The 13,308-nt window shown below is 43.8% G+C and overlaps 1 protein-coding gene across 1 annotated transcript in view; it reads right to left on the bottom strand.

Annotated features, from left to right (window-relative positions):
• Window positions 1-13,308, bottom strand: part of TRAF3 (TNF receptor associated factor 3) — a 65,034-nt gene that overhangs the window by 22,493 nt on the left and 29,233 nt on the right. Inside the window, exons 2-3 of the mRNA XM_066607487.1 lie at window positions 2,054-2,300; window positions 793-844 (exon numbers count right to left, since the gene is read on the bottom strand). Of these exons, the coding sequence (XP_066463584.1) occupies window positions 793-844; window positions 2,054-2,283 (282 nt within the window). The 5' untranslated portion in view covers window positions 2,284-2,300. The remainder of the gene's footprint in view (window positions 1-792; window positions 845-2,053; window positions 2,301-13,308) is intronic.

The following is a 13,308-nucleotide window of genomic DNA, read 5'->3' as shown; positions in this document are numbered from 1 at the left end:
AGAATATTTTCTCGCAGTTTATAGGAAGTATGCAAACTCATTACCCAAACATTATATCTAAGGTTATTTATGAATCATAAGAACATGAAGGCGCTGACGTAATGATACAAGAATTATTCCCTAACCTTTCCAAGGCTTCAGTGGGGGGGAAGTATGGGGTTACTTAGCGTTCATTGATTTCAGTGGTGATGTGGCCATTCAAGGGTGGTAAGCTCTCCACAACCCCCAGAGACAGAATCAGCTCTTGTTTAATATGGACTACAACAATTGATGGATGTGAAAGCTGGACTGCGTAAAAAGCTGATAGAAGAAGGACTGATGCGTTTGAGCTGTGGTGCTGACAAAAGCTGCTGGGTATGCCCTGGACAGCAAAAGTAACTAACAGAGAAGTCCTGAACCGTATAAGACCTGATATATCACTGAAGGTCAAGATGGCCGGACTCAGACTCACATATGTTGGCCATGTAATGCCAGCAGAGTATCAGGTCAGTGGCTAAAGAAGACCTGGCCGCCAAAGGACATGATGGCTGATACTGTCAGAGCTGATACTGGCATGGATATCACACAACTGATAACAGAAGCAGTGCAAAACCAAAAAACATGGAGGGAGCTCGCCTTTAGGGCCGCCGAGGGGTGTAAACGACTAAACGACAATTTACCCATCACACATTATTCTGCTTCCAGAGAAACATTGGTGATGCTTTGTTCTACCCTTGTTTGAAAATTGTCACATGGGTTTTAAAAAAAAAAAACTGAACATGAGGTTTAAGAAGAAAATGATGATGTTCTTACCTTATCTTTAATAATAATTTCTTCACAAGCCGTACATTGTGAACTAGGGGAGCTGAAGGCAAAAACATCATATTAATAGAAGGGAGAAAAAAATTAACACGTTTAACATGATTTAGGCTTCCTACTATCCAGGGGAGACCTCAATGCATACAGACCTGTAATCAACATCATCTGTATGAAAAGGCTGTTCCTACACTGGGACATATAGGGCATGTATATACAAGTAGATGGTGTCCGTGCACCAAAGTGTGCAACTGTACTGAGACATCATCGTGTACTGGAGGAAATGGTGAAACACACCACCAATTCCCTATTCTGTCACTTACACCCCCCCCCCCCCATACAAAAGAAATATTCAATGTTTTAACAGTGTGTAACCTTGCAAGATAAATAATTAGCAACGCCCCCCCAGATATAAAAGGCTTCAAACAAGTCATACAGAAAATTCCCTTTAATCCAGCAGATGCCGGATTATTTTTGGTTTACAATTAAAAAGTACAAACCCTTAATGAAGATTACCAAGAAGAAAATGTAATCTGCTTCTCGTTAATCAGAACATATACTCTCTTCTTGATTACCAGGGATTCTGGACTAAACTAATTATATTGTACACTGTAACCAAATTTTTTGTATCTTCCATCAGTCTTGATCCTGTGCCGAAATCAGGGACTATGATGCTTTGCAGCAGTCCATTCTTCCATGCTAGTGTACGGGGAATGAGAGCTTATAACTGCTCAGAGTATGTTTAGCGCTTAGGCTGGGTTCTCGCAGGGCGAAATTCCGCTGGAAATCTTGCGGTTTTGCCGTGAGATTTCCGCTGGGAAAGCGCAGCTTCAAAACCTGCAGCACTTTGCTGCAGGTTTTGGAGTGGCTTGGCCACATGCTTTTCCGTTGCGGCTGGTGCTTCCATAGAGAGCAGCGAGGCCGCAATGGAAAAAAAAAAAATAGACATACTGCGACCGGGAAATCCGCGCCGCAGCGCCAACATTACCGTGACGGATTGGCTGTCCCATGAGGACGAGATTTTTTGATAAATCTCGTCCACATGCCTTGCAAATTTCGGGATTGGCGGCTGCAGGCGGATTTGCCGGAGTGAAAGTCCAGACGGAATTTCTGCGGCAAATCTGCCCTGTGTGAACCTAGCCTTAGGCTAAAGCAGGTGCACAGGTGTAAGTGGGCCTTCATCAGTAGTGGACACTTTTCTTAAAGCTCCTCCTCAGCTCCTTCTATCATCTATTCTGCATTTTTAATTTCAGCTCACCTTAATAAGGAGGTCATGCAGGTCTCGCAATACCGATGACCACATTCTGTCTGTCGAGGGTTACATAGCACCAGCCTGCACTTTTCACACTTGTACTTCTCTTCCACTAGTTTCAAAAACTTTTCTTTGTACCCTCCTTGCTCTGGCACGTAAATGGTGGTGGCGAGGCTGCGGTCAGGGTTGGCTCTCTGCTGTTGTGTTTGTGGTTCAAACCTTTTGCTGGCTTCCATGATATAACTGCTAAAATCTGGAACAAGGAGGGGGAAAAAAAACACTTTAGGCAATGTGTGAGAAACATCAATAATGCAGGTACATGCCAAGCAGATTGGCATTTTTTACAGCGGTCAACAATAGTCAGTGCCAGCGTCTGCAACAAGATTGTGCCGGAATATGCAGCAGAGTCTGCTGATGTGTGGAAAACTACGCACCAAATACGCATGGCTAACATGTGGATTTTGATGCGGAATTGGAAGTGGCTTAATTCTACCAGTGATTCTGCATCAAAAGTTTCATTTAGGATTATGGTGCAGATTTCCTTGACTGCAAATGGTGGTACGTGTGAAAGAGCCCTTAGATGATTTACTGGGTAGTTTACCAACACAGTTCAACTAGCTTTTATTTGGATACATTTGCCTAAAGCTGCATGTATACATATTTTCATCAACCAGAATGTTTGTAGGAATGATCCCATCAGCAATAAGCCAGACTAACTTGACTTATGAAGTAGAAATAAAAAAAATGCAGCAGAGTGGTATTGCTCAAAGTAGCAAATAATGAGCCAAATTCAGACGATCATGTCACACACTTTTACGCGAAAAAAAACCCAAACATCCTGACAGATCACATTTTTTTGCCAGACAATCTTCTGCATATAATTTTTAAATAATGGTTGGCTGAAATGACCAAAAATCGACCATTTTGCCCAACTTAAGGCCCATTTAGACACAATGATTATCGCTCAAAATTCGCTCAAAAGCTGTCTTTTGAGCGATAATCGTTGTGTGTAACTGCACTGACATTGTGCAGTTTTCGATAAGCCATCGCTCATCATTATCTCTCAGCGAGCTGAAAAACAATGATGAGCCTTATGTGGGATTCACAGCGGGATACAGCTGATACTATTGTTTCAGCTGTATCCTGCTCCCTGATAACAGGCTGGGTATGAAGAACTGAGCGGTCCAGCTGTGTTCTCCATACCCCACACGGAGCGCTCGGCTGTATAACAGCTGGGCGCTCCGTGTAGAAAACAGCTGGATGCAGAAGAGAAGCGGGGACACCCAGCTTGTTTTCTGTATTCTCCATTCCGAGCGCTTGGTTGTATAACAACCGGGCGCTCGGAGCGGAGAACAGCTGGATGTAGAAGAAAAGCGGGGACACCTCGCTTGTCTTCTGCATCCTCCGCTCGCAGCGCAAGGTGATCACCCATTTTGAGTGATCATCTTGCATGATAAATGACACAATGATTATCGCTCAAAAGACATCTTTTGAGCGATAATCTTTGTGTCTAAATGGGCCTTAAAGTGTATGTGCAACTTAATTAATGTGACATACTATATTCTGCAAAGGACGCACTTGTGTGCAACATATCCCAGGCCAAAGCAGGTAGTTTATTTGCCTTCAGTCATAGAAGAGAAAAGAAAATCACACCTTTAATTGTAAAATCATAGAGGTAATGTTGTTATTTCATGTCATTTCTTCTCCCCACCCCCACAACAAGTGCCATCGATAGACTACAAGTACTAAGCAACTTGCATAGTGTTTAGTAAAGGTAAAAATGCAAACATTTCAAAAATATTCCATCTTGCTGCATCATGGCAAAAAAAAATTGGGTTGCAATGACATATAAGTCGCTGACCATGTGACAAAAGTGTACTTCTAGGCCCAGCTAGAAAGGGGCAACCCCAATCCCAGCTAGCTTCACACATTTTCCATTGGTGGAGAATTCACCTGCTACCGATACAAAATATTAATTTACCGACTGATTGTAAACACCAGCTGGGCTGCTTTTGTTCCAGTCTGTGTTCCACTTTTGCGGGTGCAGAAGTAGGAGGACGAGTTTCCCGAGAACTTGCTGTGTGATCGTGTCATCTGGTCTTTCATCACGGTAAGAATGAAGTGATACTTTACATGAATGAACAAGCGTGACGCTACTAATTTCTGTGTAAGATTGTAAAACCTAAACCCGCTTGTCTTTCTCGGAATTCCATGTGCTAAAGTTTTGTCAACCTTGTGAAAATGTCACAGTACTGCGTTTACCCCACAGCCCGCCTCCTTGAAGGGTCCCCTTAATGTCATAGTGACAACAAAGTATCAGACCCGAGCAGGTGAAGAGTCATATCACGGCAATGAAACGTTACGCCATGCCTTGTGATTTCTTGTTTCCCTTTTGACATTTTTATAACGGAGGAAGCAATTTTTTTTTTTAGTCTGACTCAGACATGCAGAGTATATTTTTATTATGTTCATACTGTATGAGACTTATGTGGGCACTGAGGAAAAGATTGCTAATACAAGAAAAAAAATGACATTCAAAAGTCAATGAACTTCAAAAACACTATAGTTTTAGAAGCATGGAGACTTGCAGACTCAAGGAGAGTGAAGCGGGGGGGGGGGGGAACATGCAAGGGCTCGCTTCCACTAGCGTTAGAGTCAATTAATCATTAATATATAAAAATGTACAAGCCATCCCAGGTTAGGATCGGCCTTTTCTGTTCAAATGTCCATGTGAATGAAGAAGAACGGAAGACAACAATACCAGAAGGACAATGAAAACTACTAGAGATAGACAAACACAAGGCTCACTGGAACATTGCAATGTACGAGCCAACGGTTGTGTAAGGACAGGGTCTATCGAGTGGCTAATGCTTTCATCTCACCCCACCCAAACTAAAGATAGTAACCAAAGTCCACAAAATGGAACTATAGTATCATTACGTTACATATGTTGGCAGCAATACGCATACGCTGATAACTCGCCTTCAGCTAATAGCTGACATGACACACCAGGCTCACCCTTGTTTAAGTATAGGGGTGTGCAAACTGCTCAGAAGGGCTCATGCCCTGGAGTGTGTTTTCATCACGTATTACACACGCAATGCATGGCCGGGTGACATGCGGTGAATAAAGTCAATGAAAGCAAATGGACTATCATTGATCCATTCACATGAGCGGCGCAAGGAACAGACCGCAACATGCTTTATTGCTCGGCGTACTACACAACGTGAGCCCTATCCTTTTTTTATGGGCAACGCTGTCCATACGCAATTCATTGCATATGGGTGGCGATCATACACAACCCAGCTATAAAACAGAGCAGGGAATTTTTTAAAAAAAGCCCGTCACACTGTGTCTGACAGCGTGCGTGAGATGCCTATATACACGTGGACCTGAGCCCCAAGGCTGGGTTTACACATTTCTATGTATACCCAGTAGAGATGAGCGAGCATACTCGCTAAGGCAAACTACTCGAGCAAGTAGTGCCTTAGTCGAGTATCTGCCCGCTCGTCTCTAAAGATTCGGCTGCCGGCGCGGGTGACAGGTGGGTTGCGGCAGGGAGCAGGGGGTAGCGGGGGGGGGGGGGGGGGGGGGGGAAAGGGATCTCCTCTCCGTTCCTCCCTGCTCTCCCCCGCTGCTCCCCACCTCCCGCCGGCAGCCGAATCTTTAGAGACGAGCGGGCAGATACTTGACTAAGGCACTACTCGCTCGAGTAGTTAGCCTTAGCGAGTATACTCGCTCATCTCTAATACCCAGCCTTTCCAATACCAGGATCTCACCGCAATTGCAATGAAGGAATTTCCCTGCGAACTTCGCCGCCATTTCTGCAACAAATAGAGCATGGTGGATTTCACAATCTGCAGCGACCTTTCTCTTGCTGTGGATTTTTTCTGCTGTAAGTAAATGCCGTTTGCCAAAACTCCATTCACTTACATTATACTCTTATTACTCTACATTACTACGGCATTTCGACATGAAATCCACAACATATCCGTAATATGTGAACTTAGAGTAGACAATCCTCTGTGAGCTAAACACAGCAGCACAAATCTCCCTCTTTCTGGACTCCGGGATGATAGTTGTTACACTGATACCTTGGAACAAACCCACAGTTGTGAGCAGCATGTGTACAAGAATATTTTCAGTTACTGACAGAAATCAAAGATATGGCAAATAGTGAAGAATTGAGATGAATTGGGGAAGCTTTACTAATTGCATTTTGCCTTGAACAGGCCATAAAATGCTCCAAAATTTGGGGCATCTCTATTGCATAATGTCTCATCAAAAAAAGAATAATCCACTGTGCCTTTCTCAACAAGGGGCACAGCTTCAATGTGACAACCTCCAGTAAACTTTTGGCACAAACTAAGACAACCAATTAGACAAAAGTGTCTAAAGATGTGCCAGACACTGTGATAAATGTGGGGCATTTTTTAAATCAAGATTTATCACTTGCAGCTATCAGGGTTCATTCACAAGGGCTAGTTTGGTTGCTGTAAAGAAATGCACAAAAATCACAGAGAAAATGCAAGAAAATTATAGTAGTTACGGTACAAGAATATAACTATGGCAATACTGCTCCCTGTAAAGTTATTTAAATGTAATTTGGGTGTAGTGATCTGTTTCAGGTAAATTTAGTTGACTTGTTTCAGGTCTATATTCTTTTTCCACTTTCAGATTACACAAACATATAAAAAGAACTTCAGATAACAAATCAATTTCGTAATCCACACCCCCATTGGAAGGAATCATTGTTTCCACTAATGCTCCATTTCCATTAAGGTTCCACCAAAGCTGCATTACCAACATCTCTCTACTAAACAAGAATCTCCACCATTCATTGGCTGTAGTCTCTCGTGATTGATGCAGCCACAGCCAATCAAAAGGAAAACAATTTGGTAGATGTATGGAGGCTCTAGTACCCTGTTCTACCGCCTCTAGCTTGGATACAAGATGTGATACAGACAGGCATAGAGGCTCTAGTACCCTGTTGGGCAACCTCTAGCTTGGATACAAGATGTGATACGGGGGGACATGGAGGCTCTAGTATCCTGTTGTACCGCCTCTAGCTTGGATATAAGATGTGATATGAGAGGACATAAAGGCTCTAGTACCCTGTTGTACCTCCTCTGGCTTGGATACAAGATGTGATACAGGCGGGCATGGAGGCTCTAGTACCCTGTTGGGCCGCCTCTAGCTTGGATACAAGATGTGATATGGGAGGACATGGAGGCTCTAGTACCCTGTTGGGCCACCTCTACCTTGGATACAAAATATGATACAGGCGGGCATGGAGGTTCCAGTACCCTATTGTACCGCCTCTAGCTTGGATATAAGATGTGATACGAGCGGGCATGAAGGCTCTAGTACGCTGTTGTACCACCTCTAGCTTGGATACAAGATGTGATACGGGCAGGCTTGGAGGCATACAGGTTCTGTATGGTATAATGTGGCATAACAGTCCACATTTACTGTAATTGAGCCTCTAGATTGTGCAAACTTGTAGGTTGGCAAAGTTTGTGTCCCAGATGGTCCCATACATGTTTATTGGTGATAAATTTGTTGATTGGGCAGCCACAGAAGTGTGCCAATGTTGTGTGGCATTCCTGTGACCCCCTTGTGTGTGCGGCCGAGCATTATCCTGCTAGGAAATGCCTTTTGGAAGCCGCCATAAGAGGAACACAAGTGGCTGCAGGATGTCCTGAAGATCTTGCTGAGCTGTCATTGTCCCTCGTACCACTAATAGGAGTGACTGACTGTTGTATGTAATGCCCTCCCCAGACCATCACACCAGCAGGGGGCAGTGTGCCGTTCCACAGTAAAGGCAGGATTGAGGCGCTCACCCCGAGGGCTCCAACATGAACACGGTCGTCATCAGCGGCCAAACTGGATTCATCACTGAAGACTACCCGGTTCCACTCCATAGCAGTCCAGATTTGTCGTTCATGAGACCACTGCAAACGGAGGGGACGATGGATGGGTGTCAAAGGCAATACGCATAATGGTGGAATCAGGGATGAAGTACACAGCATAAATTAACATGCTGTGAATTTACAATCCACACTGTGTGTCAATTCTGTGGATTTTGTGTGGAGTTTTTCCACATCATGTAAATGACATTTTTAAAGGTCATCCATGGAGCTTATACTATAAATGATTTGGATGTTCCGTGCAGAAAATCTGCAGCATTTCCATCCTGTGGATTTACCCTTAAGGAGTAAAGCTTGTAGCACTATGAACGCCAAGTGTTTTACAAGTATTAGTAATTGGTGGATGGCAACCTATTACAGCTTGTATTATATTCCAAAACCGCAGCACTCATTCTGCTGCTGGAGTCACTGTGTACATACATTACTTATCATGTAAAGATACTCCAGAGCTGCACTCACTATTCTGCTGGTGGGTTACTGTGTACTTACATTACATTACTTATCCTGTACTGGTCCTGAGTTACATCCTGTATTATACCCCAGAGCTGCACTCACTATTCTGCTGGTGGACTCACTGTGTACTTACATTACATTACTTATCCTGTACTGATCCTGAGTTACATCCTGTGTTATACTCTAGAGCTGCACTCACTATTCTGCTGGTGGCGTCAAATTACATTACTTATCCTGTACCGATGCTGAGTTACATGCTGTATTATATACTCCAGAGCTGCACTCACTATTCTACTGGTAGAGTCACTAGGTGCAGAGAAAAGAAATTGGTCAGCTCACCTCCTCTATAAGGGGAAAATCCAGGGTCATGTGTGCTATTTGTCCGAAGCCTTAGACGCAGCCGTAAGTCCTGATCAGCAATTGTAGACATCATACATGACAGAGTGTCAGCTCTACGTACAAAATCTGCTTTATTTCCGTCATAGACAGGACATCACAGAGCACATAAGATGCATTTCTACCAACAAGCGGTCTTGATCGCATCGGATACACTTAGACCAATACATGGAATTAATAACATTCCAAACCCTAACAATTACCGCCCACTGACTAAACAGATAAACCACTCCTCATAATAGGTGCGTCCGCTGCACAACACAGCCTATTGACAACAGAAGTACATTTTAGAAAAGAACACCACTGTATCACAGTTTTAGGCTGGGTTCACACAGGGCGGATTCCCGTCGGAAATCTCGCGGTTTGGCTGCTTGCTTTTCCGTTGCGGCCGGCGCTCCCATAGAGGAGAGCGCGGCCGCGACGAAAACAAACCAAAAAAAAAGGTAAATAGACATGCTGCATATTCTGAAACCGCAGCCACGGTTTCAGCCGGACTTACCGCAGCGGATTGGCCGTCCCGTGTGGACGAGGTTTCTGAGAAATCCCGTCCACATGGCTGGCTAATCCCGAGATTAGCGGCCGCGGGCGGATTTGCCGCGCAGCAAAGCCGCGGCGAATCCACCCTGTGTGAACCCAGCCTTAGAATTGCAGGCATGGTCATTGTTGCTGGATATAAGAAAGCATGAATTTTGATCTCATGATCAATTTTAGTGATAGCTCATATTTTATAAAAGCTTTATCATATTATTCTTCTAAGGCGGTGGAATTTGCTGCGAAGTGTCTGCACCAGATCCACATCAAAATCCGCACCATTTGCAGCAGATTTTGACCCAGAACTTGGGGTTACATTCACCCTATGATTTGAAGAGGTTGAATCCACAGCATGTAGATTTGTGGCACTGATTCCATTTCTGCAGCGTGTGGATGGATTTTGATAGTCTCATCCTCACTGCGGCTATTGTAAATACTGCGGATTTACTATGCGGAGAGTCCAGATGAAAGGTCCATGGCAAATCCACCCCATGTGAACATAGCCTTTATGAATCCACCCCGTGTGAACATAGCCTTTATGAATCAACCCCGTGTGAACATAGCCTTTATGAATCCACCCCGTGTGAACATAGCCTTTATGAATCAACCCCGTGTGAACATAGCCTTTATGAATCCACCCCATGTGAACATAGCCTTTATGAATCCACCCCGTGTGAACATAGCCTTTATGAATCCACCCCGTGTGAACATAGCCTTTATGAATCCACCCCGTGTGAACATAGCCTTTATGTTCACATATACACTATAGAGAAGGCCTAGAGCAATCATCTCTATCCAGTGCTGTATTGTGGATACAAATATCTCCTTCTCAACTCTGATCCTAAAGTTTCGTGAAAACAAGCGGAGATCATATCTAGCCGTTTACCAGAACACGATTGTATGGGGCTTCCTGTGAAGGATCTTCAATGGAATTTGTGATTGAAAATGGGAAGCCCCAAATTTACTAAGATCTGAGGATGATGTGAATTTCTGTGGTTGTTTTAATCGGCAGTGATTCAGGATCGGAATGATCAAAGTGCAATTAGTGGTTTTGTATTAAGATTGATATAAAACGGTACAAACTCTGAGCTGTCAAGCGGTTCCTTTGCTCCTCCTAGAAACATATGAAGAAATCATGATCTAAGTGAATAGGAGGTGACTTACATACTTTGACCCTGTAAGGGCGGCTTTACACGGGACAATTATTGGCCTAAAAAAAATCAAATGGAGCAATTTTCAGCAGTAGTATTTCAAATCCCCAGATAGCCCTTATAATTCCTGAATGACCAGTGTAAGAATGTGTCAGGAGTCGAGATGAGCGTGCATACTCGTTAAGGGCAGATACTCGAGCGAGTATCGTCTTTTTAGAGTACCTGCCTGCTCGTCAGAAAAGATTCGGGTGCTCTTTAATGAAAAGTGAATACATATGCTAGAACACCCCACTATTAGTGTATCTTGACGCCACCAGGAAGTCCTGGTGGAGACAAGACAGACAGCCAGGTGACGCCCCTTGAAACTCATCGGCTGCAGGTTCTTGCTGGTAAGTATAATAATCATGTGCCCTGTTAATCGAGTGTTATGCTTCTACTTTGTCGTCCCTCGCGCTGTCATCTCTGCTCATGCATCCACTGTATTGCTTGTGGGCTGCCCTGGACGATTAGGGTTAGGGATGATGCACCTTTTAGGCTTCCATTATTCAGTTTGTAACATGGAACTATAAAACAATAATCATGTAAGGCTACAAGGTACATCATCCCTAACCGTCCATGGCAGCCAACAAAAAATGGATAGTGTCAAACCCCTAGTTTCCTGGTGGCGTCAAGATACACTAATACCGGACACCCCTTCATGGAGGATAGAGGAAAGTACTAGTAGCCAGCCAGCTGCCTGCTCCACCACTTCAACACATTTTATGTCATAGTGGCGGTCAAAGGCTTTGTTGTCAAACACCCACCTAACAGCTTAGCTGAGCTCCTCCAATACATCGGATAACAATATAGAGCCTAGTATAAAAAAGACACTTCCCAGAATGCAATTCACCAGAGTAATCCCTGAACAGATACTGGACAAGAGGAGAATACTGGGATATTTCAGCATTGATCAGAATAGTGAGTGCAGCTCTGGAGTATAATACAGGATGTAATTCAGGATTAGGACAAATGATGTACAATGTATGTATACAGTGGTTCCAATTTTTATGTACATTATTTATATCAAATGGAATATGAGATTTAAATACCGCAAAAATGTAAAGTAGACATACATTTGATTTCTAAGAAGTTTAATGAAGCGTTTATTAGTACTTGGGAATCTTTTACAACGCTTGTATGTATTAGGTTTCATTTACTATACGGATGATAAAAGGTTTCACTTTATAAGAAATGAAGTATTCCAGGGGGTGAGGTTACTTTCTGTTTACTAGAGCATGAATTACTAGCATAGTCCGCCCAGCAGTGATGTCAAAGAGGTGTTCCTGTCTTTGGTTTTTCATGTCCAAAAATGGGAAAACCTGGCGCCCTGCTCCCATCATCTGTAGGAAAAAGCCAAGCACGTTGGCCAAGCGCAGTTTCCATAGCTCTCAAAATGAATGGGAGCAACGGAAACAGTGTAGCGAGCTGTGCCACGTAGTTTCTGTAGCTCCCATTCACTTCAATGAAAGTCATGGAAACAATGCTTGGGTCTTTCCATAGGTTCCAGCTAGGTGGCCAGTAGCCACAGCAGCGGTTTCCCATCTCGGTTATGAAATGGTAAAGAGACCCCCCCACAAAAGATGGCTGCACGGCTTCTCTAACTACCTAATACACACTACATGCTGCTCTGAGGGTCCGCTGCGGCTCATGCGAGCCAATCAAAGCAGTGTGTGGTGTCTTAGACAACAATACACTACCAATACTGAGTGAGCTCTTAGAGTAGCTTCACGCACAGCGTAAAAGTTGTGGAACTTCCACAGCAGATTATGCTGAATTAAATCTGCAGCATTTACAGTACAAGCCATGTGGAGAAGATAACATAAGTACAGCACCAGAATCAAGCTCAGTACACAAATACAGGACCATGTCCAAGATCAATGAAGGGATAAACTGCAGTCAAGTCAGCCCCTGCTAGTTAGTAATAGCCATAATGTCCATCTGTAAAATAAATAAAGTCATAATGTCCCCCATATTAGCTGTAATGTCACCTTTCATAATAGCAATAATGTCCCCTTTAGTAGAAATAATGTCCCCTGCACTAACCATAATGACCCCCATGTTAGAATAATAAACTTACCTTCCTCACGGTCCAATGACGCCTTCCGTCCTCTGCTTGGCTTCTCCTGGTTGATATCCTAAGAAACAATACAGATGACACAATGGCATCATCACGCCACCTGCATTACGTAGAAGACGCCAGGCAGCGGTGCAGGGAGTCCAGCGTGGCTTCTGCGCTGATGTTGCAACTGTTAATTGTATCCATAAAGCCCAGACAAACAGAGCGGCCTACTGGGTATCAGTCCAGTCAGGCAGATTGCCAGCCTGGCCTTGTGGCGCCCCCTTCATTACAGTGGAGCGATGCACCCTGTGCAGTCGTACATCCCAAAGACTGGCACTGGGTACAGCCAACTACAGAAATGCAGTATAATAAATTTCTGAAGTCTGTTCTCCAGGCTTCAGAGTTTGAAGGAGCTGTCAGCTGGATAATCCCTTCTTTATAGTAGGGTCCACTAATGATAAGCTTATCACATAGCACTCAGCTCCTCGGACCCCCCAGTGATCAGCTGTAATCTATGTGAGAACCATCAGCAAGTGGTTCATTTTCCTATAGTGCTTCCACAAGGGAAATAAAGTGTTGCACAGTTCTCAGTGACATGAATTGGCTGTAAGGCTGTGTTCACACTTGGCCTTTTTGCCATTTTTTTTTAATGCGTTTCTAAACTGTAATAAAAAAATGCATTAAAAAAAAAACACAAACTGC

Source organism: Eleutherodactylus coqui, chromosome 6 (assembly GCF_035609145.1).
Source record: "Eleutherodactylus coqui strain aEleCoq1 chromosome 6, aEleCoq1.hap1, whole genome shotgun sequence".
NCBI classification, from domain to species: domain Eukaryota; kingdom Metazoa; phylum Chordata; class Amphibia; order Anura; family Eleutherodactylidae; genus Eleutherodactylus; species Eleutherodactylus coqui.
This window is presented reverse-complemented; position numbering and strand designations above follow the sequence as displayed.